Source organism: Nelusetta ayraudi, unplaced genomic scaffold (genome assembly GCF_046127955.1).
Source record: "Nelusetta ayraudi isolate G7.1 ecotype Tasmania unplaced genomic scaffold, CSIRO-AGI_Nayr_v1 ptg000017l, whole genome shotgun sequence".
Classification (NCBI taxonomy): Eukaryota; Metazoa; Chordata; class Actinopteri; order Tetraodontiformes; family Monacanthidae; genus Nelusetta; species Nelusetta ayraudi.
The window spans coordinates 10,574,355-10,591,047 of record NW_027466067.1 but is presented as its reverse complement, the minus strand read 5'-3'; the positions used below and the strand labels follow the sequence as shown (position 1 = coordinate 10,591,047).

The window sequence follows — 16,693 nt, the reverse complement described above, 5'->3', positions numbered from 1 at the left end:
CACCAAATGATAAGAATGGGACAGCTGTAGTGTGGAAGTTTGAGTGTGCTGATGGCATGAGGCACACTAACCTTAGGCCTATTGTAAAGCACCAACAAAGAGCCATCTGCACAGCAACCAAAGCTGAGATGAGGGACTTGCACACAGGGGGACCAGGAGGGGGAGGGACACAGGGACCTGGAGTGTAAATAAAGATAACTAATCAGCAACAAAAAACAACATAATTTAAATGCAACCTGATCATCTGGATCATGTCTGAAACGTCATAGCAGCTGGTGCGAAACATCTCAGAGGTTTCTATGCAAAGAAAAGGAGCTGCCATTGTATAAACTCATACCCAGGCGACGCATCTCCTCCTCTGGTGCTTAAGCGAAGGACAAGAGCCGCTGCCGGGCTAATCACTCAAGAGCACATTTCCTGCCTTCTGCATTATGAGATGATGTCGGTTGGAGTTGCTCAAGGCTCATGCTTCAACAAGCCTGTTCCTCAGACATATTGTGCATCTCATTTCCCACTCTACAAACCACTACAGTTTAAATAATACCTCGGTGACGGCTAACTGGTTCTAAATAGGGGTTTTTCGCTGTGCAACAGAATGATTCCCCTTTCCACACAGACTGTGGTGGATTTTCTAAGCCGTGAAAACAAAGACAAAATGGTGGCGGGGACCTCTGTAAAAAAAAAATAAAAAAATCACAAATATTTCACAGGTAAGACATGAGAGTCTGGATTGCTTAGCAACAGCAGTAAAAAGGAGAGCGAGAGAGGGAGAGAGAGAGAGAGAGAAAAAAAATCCTGCCTGTGTGGTAACAGTGAAACTGATCCTGCTGCCACCCGGCGGTGGGCTGCTGCTACATGCTGGAGATGAGGCAACGGAGCAACAGAGGCACAAGATCACCCCCCCCCCCCCCCCCCCCCACACACACACACACCAAAAAAAAAAAATGCAATAGATGGCATGCGCGTGCAATAAGGCAGACTCGATCTCCTGACGTAAGGTGTGCACGCGCACAATAACTGAAAGACAAGATTGTTCGACGACAGAAACACAGCAGAGATCCGCTCACTATTGCTCCACTGTGCTCTCCCTGTTCAAAAAAACCTGTCCGCGGATCTGATTGGCTGGAGCCGGCACCAGCTCTCGTGGCGGGCAGTTGCTTAGCAACATTCATAGGGAGGGCGGGATGTGGGTGGGAGGGTGTGAGTGTTGCAGGGTGGGATGAGGGGAGCGGAGGGGAGTGGGGTGGCCTGGGTTGGGTTGCTCGTCAAGGGGATGGAGCCTTCTGGGTGCAGGCAGACTGACTGACTGACTGACTGACTGGGGAAATACCTGGCACCAATCCCAAACAAACAAACACAAGGGAGAGGAGGGCAGAGTCAGAGCGGAGGAATAGAGAGTGGAGAGATGAGGACACGGAGGGCTACAGGGAGAGTTCGACGGAGGCTATTTTCCGCTAACAGTCTTGTGCCGAGACAATGGGAACATGTTTTACATCAGGGGTGGGCAAACTTTTTGACTGGTGGGCCACAATGGGTTCTAAAATTTGACCAAGGGGTCAGAGCAGGAGCCGATGGATGGAGTGTTTTGGTGACCCACCTCATAGGAGAAAATATCATGAGATATGTAGAAAACATGTGCTTTAATGTCAATTGAAAATGAACAAAGCATCACAACAAAATCTGTGTCTTTGAAGTCCCACGGTATTTAGCTCTTTATTGAAATGACTCTTAAAACACTGAAAATTGGATGATTATCATTTCTTCATGTACGGCGGGCCAGATTACAAACAGGCTGCATACGGCCCCTGGGCCGCAGTTTGCCCATGTCTGTTGCACATGGTGCGAACACAGTTTGTTCCCACAGCAGGCTGAGCGAGTAGGGACCGGAAGTAGTGAAACGACTCCCAACTTTGCCAACGGGAAATGAATGAGAAGAAAAAAAAAAGTTAAAGTGAATTCTACAGTGAGCCATAAAACAGTTTCCAGATTGGGCCGAGGCATTATTCGAAGCAGAAAGTAAAACTAAGTTAGAGGCGGCGCGAACAGGAAGTGGAAGCCGCTGCGGTTACTCATAGCGATAGTAGCAGTCCAGGTCAGCCAGCGGCGGGAAGAACTGCTACCTGTGCGCGCGCGCCTTCCTGTTTGCGCAGCTGGGCGTGTTGCTGCGCTGGATTAGTGCTCCTTTAATTGGGATGGGTTGACCTAAATACGAGTCATAACCGCCTGGCGCGCATACAAAGGAACGAAAAGAGGGACTCGAATGTCAAGAGATTATGAGGTGTGCGCTCGGCTCGAGAAGGTGGAAAGTGTCGGGGGGTGGGGTGGAGCGGGGTGTGTGTAAAGGTGGAAAATGTGCTTATACGTAGAGGAGACGAAGGGGTGGGAGAGACGGTGGGTGGGCGATGGTAGGTAGAGCCGGCAAGGAGGAGGTGGGCCTTGAAAATGGCTGATGCGGGCGGTCTCTCTCTCTCTCTGCAGGCGATGAGGACTCTTTGTCGGAGAGACGGAAATGAGGTTTCTGTTGTGATTAAAAGGAAAGTTTCTATGGCAATGCGGAGAGCCGTGTGCAGAGAGACTGTCGGGAGAGGAGGGGGCTAAGTGAGAGTAGAATTTCAAAGAAATCCTCCTCCATCTCGTCTCCCTCCACTGCCAACTCTGCTTTCCCCGCAGCAGCCTTTTATCTCTGATAATCGGTTTTCATAGCCGCGCAGTTGAGGCTGGCAGAAGGGGTGGGGGGTGGTCATTGCCGGATTTTGCGTAAGTGTTTACAGAATGGCGATTTCTTTTTTTTTTTCTTTTCAAAATGTTGGTTTTGCGAACGAATTTCAGTGCTGAAAAAAATAATGGTCAAACGTACGCAACTACGTTTCTACGAGAACATCCTTACCAACCTTACTGCTGATCCTCATTTTCTTACGTCCTACTCCACCTCACATTTTACTAACACCAGATGTGATGTCAGAGGAATATTAATCAACAGAACAGATTCATGTTTTCAGGGTACTGTGTCAAATGTGGTGGCACATTATCTTAAAGTGAATGTGAAAATGCTTTTTCTAATTTTAGAAAATACCAATTATTGTTTTAATGACTTATTAAATCCCAAAACACCCATCTGATTTTGTGTCAGCAGATACATGGAATCATTACGCATTGAAACATTATTCACTTCCTGTGTCACACGCCACTCCAGATAATCACTTGTCTTCTAAAGTCAGCCCCCTTTTCTTTGTGCAACTGGGCATTAAAGGCTAAATATAGTAGGGAGCTTTGCTAATTGTTTCACTGTGCTGCTGTTAAAAATACAGTTCTTAAAATAACTCCACCTCCTGACAGTCTCTTTTGTACGGAGGAAGTTGCAGCGGTGACAGCCATGTTTGCGGTTCACTCCAGGATGTTTGGATAAGGTGACATTTAAAACCCAAGAGGAGCAAGAATGAAGTTTTCACTTTTTGAAATGTGCGGACACTGCAAGCCACGTCGGCTGAAGACGCGGTGGTTTTCTAATCAGTGTTAACAAGAAGTTGACTACTTGGAATCACAATTTAATTATTTCCCACCATCTAAGAACCAGTATGGTTACAAAGGAAGACACGCTATGGTTCAACTGATTCTAATTTTTATGAAAACGACTAAATAAAATAATTGACAAATTAATAATAATTAAAAAAAAAAAAAATGCATCGTAAATTAGCGTGTACATATAGTGAGGCTGGAAAGGTTCTCCCTCCCTTTTGGAAAGAGAATCAAGGTCTCAGCATGCCTTCTTGTTACAATTACAAAAGGTTCTGCTGCCCCCAACCTTTGCTTTTGAGCATAGCAGCAAGGATCCTAAAATGAAACAGAGCCACGGAGAGGTGGGGGTGCTGCCTGGAGACAACAGAGAATAGCCGAAGCCAGATGGCAAGTCTCACTTCAAAAGGACAGCTGGTAGCCAGAGTCTGAAAAGGCATCTTGATAGCTGCAAACCTAATTATTTAGAAGAAAATAAATCACTGTGACATGAAATGATGTCCAAAGAGGTTTCGTTTAAATATACGTGGCGACGCAAACACTTCTAACTGTAAGGCTTTACATGTTTATACAGGCACGCTGCAACGTTTCTAAATGGAGTCGGTTCCATCAGTGCTTGTGGCCTCCATTGATCATCATTACTGTAAACAATGAGAAAGCCAGGATGAGGATCAGATTTCAGGCAGGCTGCTGTAAATGCTGCCTTGTCGGAGACTGGGGGAGTTCAGGACTCTGTCGTCGGGCTCTGTTGCTGCAGAACCTACAAATCAAATTTTTAAACAATCAACAACCATTTTTACTGTAACCTAATTATGAAAACATTTAACCATTTGTCTTGAGGTCATCCTCCAGCCCCTCCTTACCGTGTTTATTATTCTTTGCCTCAGCTCATCATGTGAAAGCTGTACTTCTTCTTCTTCAGAGTCAGGTGACCCGATAAAATCCATACTGTGGAGTCCAGAACAACACTCAGCTGTCATCAAAATGCACTTCAAAATGTTAACATGTTAATGCAGGTTAAATCTAAAAAAAAAATACCACACCCGTCATGTGTAGGTTCGATGACAATGTCCTGCTTAAGGAGTTTTGGATACTGTCCCAAAAGGGATTTAGCGAGCTCTTTGGGATTGTAGTCCTTATCAACATCCTGTAAGGGAAAGAAAAAAACAGGGAAGCTTAGATATTTTGTACTTATGTGTGGAAGAAAAAACTGAGCAACAAGCTGGCGGGTTACTTTAGACTCAAGGTAAGCTCGTATGGCGAGCAGCTCGATGGTCTTCAGTTCCACCAGACTCATGTAGGACATGACGTTGCTCTCAGTGATCCCTGCAGAAGAACCAAGTGCATCTTCCAATGCAGAGTAGTCACACTGTGTAGTTTTCAGGGTGCTGCTTATGGCTGTGGGTAGGGGGTAGGAGGAAGAAGAATTACATGCCAACAGACTATATATACATATATCTATCATCAGTAATTGAATAAATCATACCCGCTCGAACATCGTCCAGGATTTTGCTGATGACACTGGTTTGTCGTTCATAATCTTCAGCCCAGGACTCGGTTTGCTTTTGTTGTTTGTCAATGTCTCCCAGACGTGAGTTGTTGTTTTTCTCCTGTTGCGAGCTCTCTTCTTTAAACTGCTCAATCTCAGCATCCATCTTCACCCAAAACCATTTCAGCACAGACAAGACAAGCAGAAACATAACTGATGTGATTTTTTTTCTTTTTTAAACAGAATAGCCTGTGTAATTTTCAGCAATCCCTTCAATCTAGGCCTGGCTTTGAGAAGAGCTATGAATTCAAGGAAATGTGGCATGATAAACATTGTATTAACCACGAAATAAGAGTAGGAGTCGTTAATAAGGATCATATATACACAGACAAAAACAGAAAAACTCACCTGACTGATTCGATCCTTCAGAGCCTGTGCCTCATTGTTTTGTTCATTTACAAAATTGTAGTGTGCAAAGTTTCTGTCCTCCTCTACACAGCAGCACAACAATTAGTATGTTAGTTAAATTCAAGTCTGCCAGACTGATGTGAGAAATTCTCTTTGAGAAAGTGTTGCAAAGACTCACCTTGGATGAACCTGGTGACCAGTATGTCCAGGTTGTCTTCCCCTTTCATTGTGTGGATCCTCTGAAACACCTCCTCCAGGTTTTCCAACGACTCCTCCCCCAGGTCTACCATCCTCTGGTCCTTCAGCTGAGACACTGAGACCAAACAGGACTGTTAGCGCTATATCAGTACTATCTCTATTATATCAGTGACAGTATTATTTATTTGTGTTTTATCTTGAATGATTTTATACTGCAATGTCATGAACTGCCCTTGGGCCTACACTTGAACACATGAACTAGTTTGACACCATGATCTGTCCATTTAAAATGAATGGAGAAAAAAAATAAAATGTGAAACAGATTTGCTCATAATCCATCAGAAGTAGTTTTTCCAAGCACTGGAGAGCAACCTCATATTAAAAGAAAAGTAATAAAGTTTTTTTTTGTTTTTTTTGGTAGTGTTGGCCAAGATAGAAAGTTCATAATCTGAATGAATCAATGCGTGAATGCAAATGACAAAAGGGTTTTCGCCTTTCTAAATACTTTTATAGATGTGTGGCATAAATCCATCTTGGTGTGCCACGCTGTACATACTGGTTGCCATATAATACATTGTACTTAGCACCATATGTGCTTATCACTTTTGCACTGTGCTACTACTAATTAGGGTGGTGAGACGTTATTTACATCTCAGGAAGCAACTAAGAAGTCATTGCCACAGTGGAATCCACATCATTTCGAGAGAAAATACTGTTTATATCGTTGAGAGAAATGAGCTGCACTTACATTGTGAGGGCCCCGTGTCCTGGGTATCGTCCTGTCCGCTGCGCTCATTGCACTTAGTGGTCATGTATTCCTTCAGTCTACACTCATGTGCAATGATCCTCTCCAGTTCCTTTATCTCAATATTGTACATGAAAATGTCCTTGTCTGCTCTCTCCTTAATCATCATCATCTTGGTCTGTGCCTCAACTCTGATGAAAAAAAAAAGGTTTTACACACATAAATAACAACAGCCCTGGGGGGAATTTACAGGCAACAATGACGTAAATGGGCTTCTTAAATCTGAACCTGGCATCATGAGCGGAAATGGAGCGGAGAAGAAATTTGTCAATCTCTTTGCGGCTATCTTCCAGTTCCTACAAGACGAGGACACAAATAAATGCAAAGGCACGTTCTTTAGTGCAAGAGCCAGAATGACAATCAGAGGCAAAACATGTCTGGACTATCCACAGAGTGACCGCTGACCTTTTCCAGTCTGGTTTTCAGCCGCTGGAAACGGACACGCTCGATCTGAAGGGTGTGCAGTTCCTTCCTCACCTGGCTCTTTTTGGTCATCAGCTCATTGAAGCAAATAAATTGCTAACAAGATAAAAACACACTAGAAATTAATTCAGCATGGAAACAACAAATTAATCCCTTTGGTGAAATGTTTGCGTTCTGCTGTTTTTTCTCACCCGGTCAAGTTTGTATTCCAAAGTGCGAAAAGTGTGAGCTGGCTTTTCTTCTGACCCCACTGAGGTGATACTGCTGGCTGCATCCCTCTTAAGATCAGTCATCTTCTGTTGCATGTTCATGATCTGTTGGCACCATTGACACATTGCAAATTGGAATGAAAATTCATTTAAAAATGATACACAGTAATCTAAAAAACAGACAAAACAAGACTAAAGCCAGACCTACTAGATTGATTAATGAAGCAGATTATTGGCATTGCAACATAGTCAACATCAGCTAATACTTGCAGTCATTATGTTCATTAACTAATAAATCGAAAGGTTTATTCTTGGAGTTTTCACGCTGTTTTCTATGTTTTGAGCAGCAATGTTGTCCGGTTAAAAAGGCAGCGGCACTATGGAAACGGCAGGAGCCGAAGCTGGATGTAGCAGAGGTGAAAATGGTGGTGACCAGAATAGATAAAATCATACTGAGAACATCAAAGTGAAAGCAAATGTTAGATGTTGTGGGAGATAAGGCTGGAGAGGCCAGACTGAGATGGGTTGGACATGTTCAGAGGAGAGATGGGTGATCAGTTGAAAGGTGCTGAGATTGGGACTGGCAGGCAAGAGGACTAGAAGAAGAGCAAAGAGGAGATTTGTGGATGCAGTGAAAGAGGACATGAAGTTAATTGGTGTAAGAGAAGAGGATGCAGAGGAGAGGGATGGATGGAGGCAGATGATTGGCTGTGGCCCCCCTAAAGGGATGAGCTAAAAGGATTAGAGGACATTTAATTCATATGGTAATTGAAGTTTAGCAGTTTCTTTTCATTTACTACTATAAATTTTTTATTAAATTAAAGCAAAAACAAGACGCAACGTCAGCTGCACACAATAACCTACGACAAACCGCTGATCATAGGCACTGGCATTGGTGGCTACCGAAGAACCTGTGTCCAAAACTTAAGGAACAATTGATTCACCTCCTTCTCTAGCTCCATTTTAGCTTGCTTCTCTTTCTTCATCTCGTCCTCCAGCAGGTCTCCCTGCTCCAGCAGAGCCCGAAGGCCAGCGGCATCCTCGTCGGCCTGCTGCTCGTGTGAAAATCTGTTGGCCGTCCCGAGATTGCGATGCAGTTCTTCCTGCTCCCTCATCAGGTTATCAATCTCCTGCCTTTATCATCATTATTCAATCAATACGCAACCAGTTCAAAATTGAATACTTGAATACAGCCAAAAAAAAGTCACACAAGAGGCAGCGCTCACTCACTCTTGTTTGCGGATCTTCTCCCTGGTTTGAAAGTTGTACACATGCCGATCTCCTTCCATGATCCTCAACTGTCTCCTCAATCTGGTAATTTCGGATTCTGTTTGAATAGCGAAACATGCATTTGTACTTGTTTCACCCACGTAAACAAATTGGAGAATACCAGCTATTATTCATATCTAACATAACATTACCTGTACCCTCAGAATCCATGTCACTGGTATCTGAGCGGGCACTTGGCGCTGCTCTTCCTCGATTCATGGTGATGCAGTGCTGCGTTTTAGGAGTGTAGGGGGTGGGGAAAGAATATATTAAACCTCCAATTTGATCTGGGGCTCAGATTCTGTGGTTCTGACTGTTGAAGATTGAAACCTGAAGATTTCTGCAGTTGGAGTCAAAATATGGGGACCTTGAAGGACCATCGTGAGCATAACTCACCATGTTAAACTCATAAGTCTCACTTTAATCTCAAAAAAATTGAGATCAAAGTAGAAATATGGGCCATTTTGACTTTGATCAATAAAAAAAATGATATGGCACATTTAGTAAAACAGACATTACGGCATCACACTGAATGTGGTCACGCCACTTGATACTGCTGAATGAATATGTGAAAGAAGGGGGGTTGGAGGGGCGCTGCCGAATATGGAACCTGTGGGGTGATGTAAGATATAAAGGTGGGAGTGATGCAACACTCTTGCTTGGAACACCGCAGCCCACTCTCCAGCTCTCCTCAGGTCTTCTGACACTAATTGGGTGAAATAGTGGTGAAAAGTGCCCTCACTTGACAACCTCAATGAGGCCCTGGCGCTTGCTACCCATCAGTCTACATGGTTGGGTTGTGGAGGCTGTAGGTCGTTCTAATGACCTGGAACTTGGACATAAAGAGCACGTGCAAAGACCCTGCACAATTTTGGGTCCTACAGCTGGAAATCGGGTTGGCCGTGCAGTTTTGAGCATGAGCTATTTAAAAAGGAATCCAAAAAGAAAATTGCAGTAGTATTTTAACTGTACAGTAGAGAATGTAGAGATTTGAGAAATTATTATAGCTTAATTTTAGACAGAATGGCTATTTGATGTTCTTAAACCATACGTTTTGGGAGACAATACTGCCCTCCTTCGTTTCCAAGAGGAACTGTTTCTGCTTGCAAAAGAAAATGTGAAGTAGCATGCGTGAAATTTTTCCGTCGATGTAACAGGGATATTTTTTTTTTTAGTATTATTAGCAAGTATTAATTTTCCAGAGATTATTTAGAATGTTGAACTACCAACACCAACTAAACCGAACAAACGTGTTGCCTGTTGGCTGCTTCTCTTCTCTTCTCTTTTGTTTCTTTTATCTTTTTGAACTACTCACAACGGCTGCTAAAACAAACTGCTTGGAGCTCAGCTGGCACGCTAACGCTTTCTGTTACGCCTGATATACGAAAAAAACAAAACAAAACAAACCAAAAAACAAACATCTCACCAGACGAAAGTCTTTTAAGGTAGAGAACGTGAGTTCCTTCCAACCAGAGACCAATGTTGATAGCAACAGTTGCTATGTGTCTGAGGGGACAACAAGTCCAGTGCGCATGGATCAAGTGTGTCAGGCAGTACCCGGGCCTGAAGCCAGCTTCTGCTATGTTTGTTCAACCACAGTCTTGAGTGTCGTCAAACTGTCAAATTTAAGAGTCATTTGGAACTTTTCAGAATCCTCCACATTTTATGTTATTTATTTATTTATTTATTACATTTTAGTGTTGGCCAAAGATGCGTGCAACGCCTATTTGTGTCCGACAGGACGAAACGCCGTACAAAATGTCAGCTCCGTGTATCCAAGTCCCCAAAATAAAACGAAAATAACCATCCCAAATAGATCTTAAATGCTGTCATATAGATGTATACAACTTCTGTATTTAGAATAAAATAGTATTTTCATCACTTGATGTGTTTTTAAAGTTTAGTGATTCTAAACTACTTCCAAGCATAGCAAAAAGCTATAAAAATAGCCTTTTCATGTCCAAGAGCTCCCAAAGACACGTCTGAGGACCCCCCCCCCCCTAAATGAACAACGTTATGAATTCAGAGATGACCTCTGATACAGAGCAGAGTTTACAGGGATTCTAGTTTATGAGTTCCTATTTGTATGAGTTCCAGACAAGCATCTCCAAAAGTTAATAGAAGGGTGGTTATCCTAAAAGGGAGGTTGTTAGTTTGAGGAAGGCGCAGAGAGGGTTGTGGTAAAATATTCAGAGGCGTTTATGTAAGTGTGAATTAAAGAACCAACGCAACTTATTTCTCTTTATTTGTCTCCTGAAAAAAAGTTACATCGTGATTTAGTCAAATCTCATCTCTTAACTTTTGATGACATACCAAATGTAATTAGTTGTACCGTCTTTCCTTTGCAAAAATCACTGAAAATAACTTCTCATCGACCGCTTTTTGGAAAGTAGATTGCTCTGAAATGTCTTCACTATTCTGTGTATGAGCAACTACTGTGTCCTGTTATGGAAATTGTTAATGGTGAAATACTAAGTGTTCAGCATGCAATGATGTATTGCACAATTAATGACTGATGCGCAGTCCTTTATATATTTGTTTTGTCCCTAAAACTAAACATCAATTCATTGCTTTGATTCTGTTTCTGTCTCGGTTTGTTGTTCTTCCTCAACTGGCGTGGTTGGGACCCCCTCAAGGAAGTTAGAGAAGTACTCGGGTGCATTGAGCTCAGGCTTTTTCAACAGGAGGTAACATTTTGGAAAGTAGTAAGCTGCCACTAGTCCAAAGTTGCTTATCAGGGTGAAAGAAACATAGACAATGCACTTGAATTTTTCAGTCAAGCTTATGTAGATTGGAATGAATGTTACCCAGATCACACAGTAGATCAGAGAGGAAAAGGTGATGTCCCGTGCAAGGTTGTACTGATGGGGAGGTTTCGCTGCCATGAATGTGCACATGAAGGATACAAGAGCCAATGCAGTGACGGAACCTTGCATGAGGGCAAGTCCAGCCAACGGTTCCACTGGACAAGCCAGAAATGATCTGACAAAGTCTATTTTCATGTTTGCCATGTATTCAGTCAGAGAAGGTCCTGCTTGAGCAAACCAGCCGCAGATACCAGCCTGCACCACACAGCAGATGAGCAGAAGCAACCAGCTCCCAGGGCCTCTGACTAAATTCAGGTAAGAAGAAGCCAATACTGGGAACTCTGACAAGAAGAATATCTGTATGAAAAGAGAGGGCGTATAGCATGGGAACAATGGCACTCTGAAATATACCGATGCACTTGAACCATTAATTCTCACCTGTATGGAAATGGCCGTGATAATTGAGAGGGCAACTGTTTGAAAAATGGCGACGATGGGCAGCTGGAGGCGACACACAAGGTTCCCTGGCTTACCGAGGAAGAGCAGAAGACTGAGGCAAGATCCGATCAGGCTCAGGAGAGCCACATAACCCAGGGCTCCTCCCGCGGCCTTTACCAAAAAGGTCCCCCTGTGTTTCAGCAGCACAACACCGACTGAGCCATTTAATAGAACCACCAGCACCACAGCCAGAGTGATCTCCAGAGCTTCAGACGTATCCCAGGTCAAAGAGTCAAAGATGGGTGGAGTGCAGTTAGTGCTGCGACTCTCGGACCATTGACCTTCGGGACATTTGGTGCACTGTCTGTCCGCTATAAGTAAGAAAGCCAAAAACAGAATATCACACTAAATAAAGCATTGCCAAAAGTCGATAATAATAATAATAATTTGACTGCTTCCTCAATCAAAAAATGATAGATGAACTAGTTGGTCTTTGGTTGCAATATGCAATCTCGATGATAGTGAATGTTGCACACTGACCCTGACTGACACCTTTGAGATAAGATTTTTTTTTGTTACGGATTTGACTACATCTCAAAGTTAATTTTAGATTGGCCATTGATCACCTTCAGAGTTCTTGGTAGATTTTCTAACCACCAGTTATGTGTTTCCTGCTGTTTTCTTTTGTTGTTTTTAAGTGTTAACCTAAGCTAACTGGATGGAGCTTAATACACAGAAAATATTCATGTTTATTTCAGTTTCTCAGCTCATATTTAATTGGATCACAGTGAATCAACTTTTGAATAGACATATTCCTAAACACGTCACAGTGCCCTTTGTATTTAAAAGATGAGATAAACTAAGTTACCTGCATTTTTCTGATATGTCCCCGCCAAACAGCTTATACAGTCGAAACAGCAGGAATGAAATCCTTTGACTCTGCGGACTTGTCCTGCTCCACAGTCTGCTGAACAGGTGGACTCAGGCACCTGCGGAAAACTTGTCAGTTCACGTCAGATTATTATAGAAAATTCACTGTTTCGAGAACTCTCTGAAATTACCTGAGAGTCTGCAGTGTGCCACTTGAAGAGTGACACATTGATGTCCAGCGTGTTATGAAAGCTCCCAACTTTCACGAATTTCAGACCTGAGGGCTCCCAAACCCACTCCAATAAATTGTATCCTATGTTTGGGTTTCCATTACTGTCAAACACCAATTGAGTACCATTTATGTCCACAGATGTCTTCCTCAATGCCTCCAACAGCTGTAAAAGTTAATTTTTATTTTTTTTTTAATTTGATTGATGATTTTAACACACGTCTCTGCGAACACAAAATCTCTGCTAAAACAGAAAAGGTCACCTTCCATGGATAGATTTTGGTTCCAGGTCCATAGTCACAATATATTGAATTGCATTCAAGGAAATTGTGCAGTGCCTGTGCCACGCTGTAGATGGCAGCATATACAGCAAAGGCATTACGTTGCAGTACAGGCTTCGTCACCAGGGTGATGTTGGCGGGAGACAAGTTCCAGCACTGTGGGCAGGGATTGAGAAAAGTGGAAGATTCTGATGTGGGAGCGGATTTGCGCGCGTTCTCTTTGCTTATTTTGGCCAAAAGCGCCTCCACGTAGGGGGTGAGCAGATCCAGGATCTGCATCTTGTCGGTAAATCCAATGATTGTGCCAACCGATTGGATATTGGGGAGGGATGTCAGTCGGTTATGGATGGCCCAGCTCGTGCTGGCAATCCACACGGCTGTCACATTTCTTCTAATGACCTGGAGCGGGAGAGGCTGAATTCATTAACACAACCAACAGAGGAACGTGGCAGTTGTCTAAAGTTCCCTCTCAAATTGAATCCTTACTCACCTCTGTAAATAACGCCTCAGCCGGTCCGGTTAGAGAAAAGACCACTACTACCTGGACCTTAGTCGTCACAATGCTGTCGATGATGACTTTCACCATTGGTTTTGGGTCACTGTACACTGGGATGAGCCCCTGGTATGCCACACAGATGGACTTATTGGCTGCTATTTTGGAGAATTCCTGCACACCCTGCTGCCCGTACTCCTCGTCACTGCCCACGATGGCCACCCAGTTCCATTTGAACCTCTTCAGCAGGATCGCCATGACCTCCACTTGCCATTTGTCGCTGGGCACCGTACGGAAGAACGACGGGTAGAGGAGCTTGTTGCTGAATTTGTCACTCGTGGCACCAAAGCTGATCTGGAGCAAGAGGATTATTAAACATGTTTTGACGAGGCCAAAATGACAAGATGTTTATTTTATTTAACAATTTTTACAGAACTAAATTACAAAGTGCTCTACTGTTTCAAGTAAGAAAACAAAAACACCAGTACCAGTGAGAAGATCAGGTAATTAAGTTGCACAGATATAAAGAGAATATTTATCACGCTGCATTTCTGAAAAGACACCGAAAGTTTTTTTGGACACTGATTGTGTGAGCTGCCAATTCCAAAGTATCTTTTGTTTTTAGTCAAATGCAAGGGACGACCTTAGTCAGAAAACCTGTGTGACCGACTTGTGGTACTGAGATGGACCACGGCTGAAATGTACTCAGGCACCTGGTCGCGCAGAGCTCGACATGAAACGGTGAGAATCTATATCTCTTGGAATTTACACTGCTTGTTTTTTTTCCTAATTACAAGAAAATGCATTAAAAATAAATAGCAAAATAAAATAAAAAAACACTGTCTTTGGCTAAGTCCCTATTTATTTATTTATTTTTAATATTTGCCACTGAGATATAAGATCAAGACCAAACCTGTGGCATTAGAAAGAATCCAAGGATTTTTCCAATGACCGACACCATCTCTGAGGTATAGGGGCCGATCACAGCTGAGAAGCTGGTCTCATAGTCGGTGTAGTTACACTCCACCGCTAGCACTCTGCCAGGCTTCTCGGTGAGGAACGATATGGTTGGCTTCACAATAACAGCGGACTGCTGACAGGTGTCGTGGATTTCGTAACCCAACTTGACGCCCGGCAGCAGAATTGGGTTTGCGTTCACCTCATCCACGGCGTACTTCATCACAAGGGCCATACCCAGTCCGTAATCGTTGACACTGTGTGACCAGAAAGAAGACGAAACGGTTATGTTCAGCGTCCGTAACAATTTAATGCCCTATTCCGGTCAGGCCCTTACGTTTCGCAGCTGATGTTGTCCGGCACCGTCCTCTGGGTGAGGTTGCCGGTGAGACGGTTGATGGGAAAGAGTCCCCCCAGCATGATGTCTCCGGATAAATTGAAGAGATTGGTAGAAATGTTGTCGAACCACTTGGGCACCGCTGCGCTGAAGCTCAGCCCAAACGCCCAGAGGAACAGCAGCATGGCAGCCGGTGGCACCATGATGCTGATCAGCTGGAGAAAGATGCCGCAGGGGTGAGAGCCATGTGTGTATGTGCGAGAGCATGTCAGCAGGCGTTGTTGTATGCAAATACATCGGGGCAGATTCTCAGTCCGCTTTCCTGATTGGTACTGGTCCCCTCACCGCCCAGTCGTGATGCCCAATAACTTCATATCATGCTAAATGTGCCCTCAGACAATGACCTACATTTACATCTGTGGTGTGTAATTGTAAATTAAGTAAGAAGTCAGCAGAAGAATAAGTTCAACATGAGTTTTTATGTGCCGTCTGAAATAAAACAAAACAAAACAACACTTTTCTTTTTCTTAAATTTGGACAAATCACTGTCTCATTTACAGTCCTATTCATTTTTCTTTTTTAAAGAAATAATAACCCAGCTTATTTCAATATGAATATGTATTGTTTGTGTGTGTTCATGTGTGTTGCATTTCATCTTTCCGGATCATTTTCCTGACATTTGCTTGTGGTCAGCTCCATGGCTCTCTCTGGTGTGACAGTCAGGAGATGAGTCCACACTCACACCACTTCTCTCTTTTCCTCCACTTACCCTCAGCTGTTATGCCGGCGAAACCTCACTATTATGCGGCTGCTAGTTTTTGGAAGCCTCCATTTTTAAAAAGAATTACATTGAAAAGGCACATTCAAGCTGCGCTCCTTATTAGCGACGATTGTTGGGAGGGGGAAACACGAGCCAAGACCTAACACAAGACAGCTGATGCTAACAGTACTGTTCGTCTAAGACAATCCAAACGCAACCATTTCTTGCATGGTTTAACTTTATCGTTACTAGGTGTTGCGTTCACCTGACTGATGCTTTTGCATGTGCATTTGCATGCAAAAACCAACACTGGCGGCCATCTAATACAAACAAATTGAAGCATTTCCTGCCACGATATTTGCATGAAACTACTGCAGCCACGCTTTACACGGCCTCTTGATCAAATTGTCTGAAAGCATTTGTTGTCTTCATTACTGCTGAAGGTCCAAGGTTCTCACTACAATCACCACACAAGCAGGCTCCTGTTAGTCTGCCAAGTGGGAGGACAATGTAACACTCTGAAAACACCAGGGTGAATCCTGGCAAACGCTGATCTCAACAGAATTGGGTATGTGCACAAGAGTAGGGCCACACAGAGGGCGAAGGTGGTTCATCACTCACTGCACACTGAGACCTCCAGGAAGTATACCTGTCACAGACAAGCAAAGAGTAATAGATACTGAGGATCATTCATGCCTTTAGCCACTGGGTTATAAAACAGGCATCTTGTGATTTTTATATTGTGCTTTTTTTTTTTTAAAGAAAAACTAATTTACTTTCATAATTTATTTATTGGTGTCTATGTATATGTCCTGCAATGTTGTGACCAAAGCATTCCCAAGGAACATCTATCTATCTATGCTAACAGCAGCCAAACAACGCAAAAGCTGCAGTTTTCCTGACAACTTTCTTGATGCCTTCACTGAAGTTAAAGCAAATCACAAGGCTGCTTTTGAATCAAGAAAAAAGTGTGCATTTTTTGTTATATACAGTCTCCACAATGTTTAGTTGTAGTCCCCAATATTAAAGCAATCAGATTATTTTCAATGTTTTCAACCTGGCTAATCTTATCTAATTAAAGTATTGCGGTTGATCAGAACACAAAACACAGCCAAGAAGCTCCATAGTTAATGAGGTTTTAAGGTCCGTTCTGTGTTTTTTATATAAAGCACTTTGTAATTTATAATGACGAAATCAGTCACTATCT

The 16,693-nt window shown here is 43.1% G+C and overlaps 2 protein-coding genes across 5 annotated transcripts; both read right to left on the bottom strand.

Moving 5' to 3' along the window:
* Positions 1 to 4,078: 4,078 nt before the first annotated feature.
* Positions 4,079 to 10,440, bottom strand: odad1 (outer dynein arm docking complex subunit 1). 4 transcript variants are annotated; one of them, XM_076025380.1, is made up of 16 exons: positions 10,328 to 10,440; positions 9,741 to 9,914; positions 8,473 to 8,545; positions 8,276 to 8,372; positions 7,990 to 8,179; positions 7,028 to 7,150; positions 6,819 to 6,932; positions 6,642 to 6,709; positions 6,357 to 6,544; positions 5,589 to 5,723; positions 5,411 to 5,493; positions 5,000 to 5,168; positions 4,748 to 4,911; positions 4,557 to 4,660; positions 4,377 to 4,461; positions 4,079 to 4,273 (listed from the first exon to the last, which is right to left on the bottom strand). In XM_076025380.1, exons 3-16 carry the CDS (start codon positions 8,531 to 8,533, stop codon positions 4,238 to 4,240), a joined length of 1,617 nt encoding a protein of 538 aa, XP_075881495.1. In that variant the 5' UTR covers positions 8,534 to 8,545; positions 9,741 to 9,914; positions 10,328 to 10,440; the 3' UTR covers positions 4,079 to 4,237. The 4 variants fall into 4 exon arrangements, with proteins under 4 accessions (XP_075881495.1, XP_075881494.1, XP_075881492.1 ...); XM_076025379.1 differs by having other exon boundaries at positions 8,467 to 8,545; positions 10,328 to 10,433; XM_076025377.1 differs by lacking the exons at positions 9,741 to 9,914; positions 10,328 to 10,440 and adding an exon at positions 8,645 to 8,728 and having other exon boundaries at positions 8,467 to 8,545.
* A 17-nt stretch (positions 10,441 to 10,457) lies between these two features.
* tas1r3 (taste receptor, type 1, member 3) lies at positions 10,458 to 14,911 on the bottom strand. The gene is made up of 8 exons (XM_076025381.1): positions 14,727 to 14,911; positions 14,346 to 14,646; positions 13,430 to 13,786; positions 12,922 to 13,338; positions 12,621 to 12,824; positions 12,428 to 12,548; positions 11,560 to 11,930; positions 10,458 to 11,478 (listed from the first exon to the last, which is right to left on the bottom strand). The coding sequence occupies exons 1-8, from the start codon at positions 14,909 to 14,911 to the stop codon at positions 10,879 to 10,881; spliced, it is 2,556 nt and encodes an 851-aa protein (XP_075881496.1). The 3' UTR covers positions 10,458 to 10,878.
* Between the last annotated feature and the right edge of the window lie 1,782 nt (positions 14,912 to 16,693).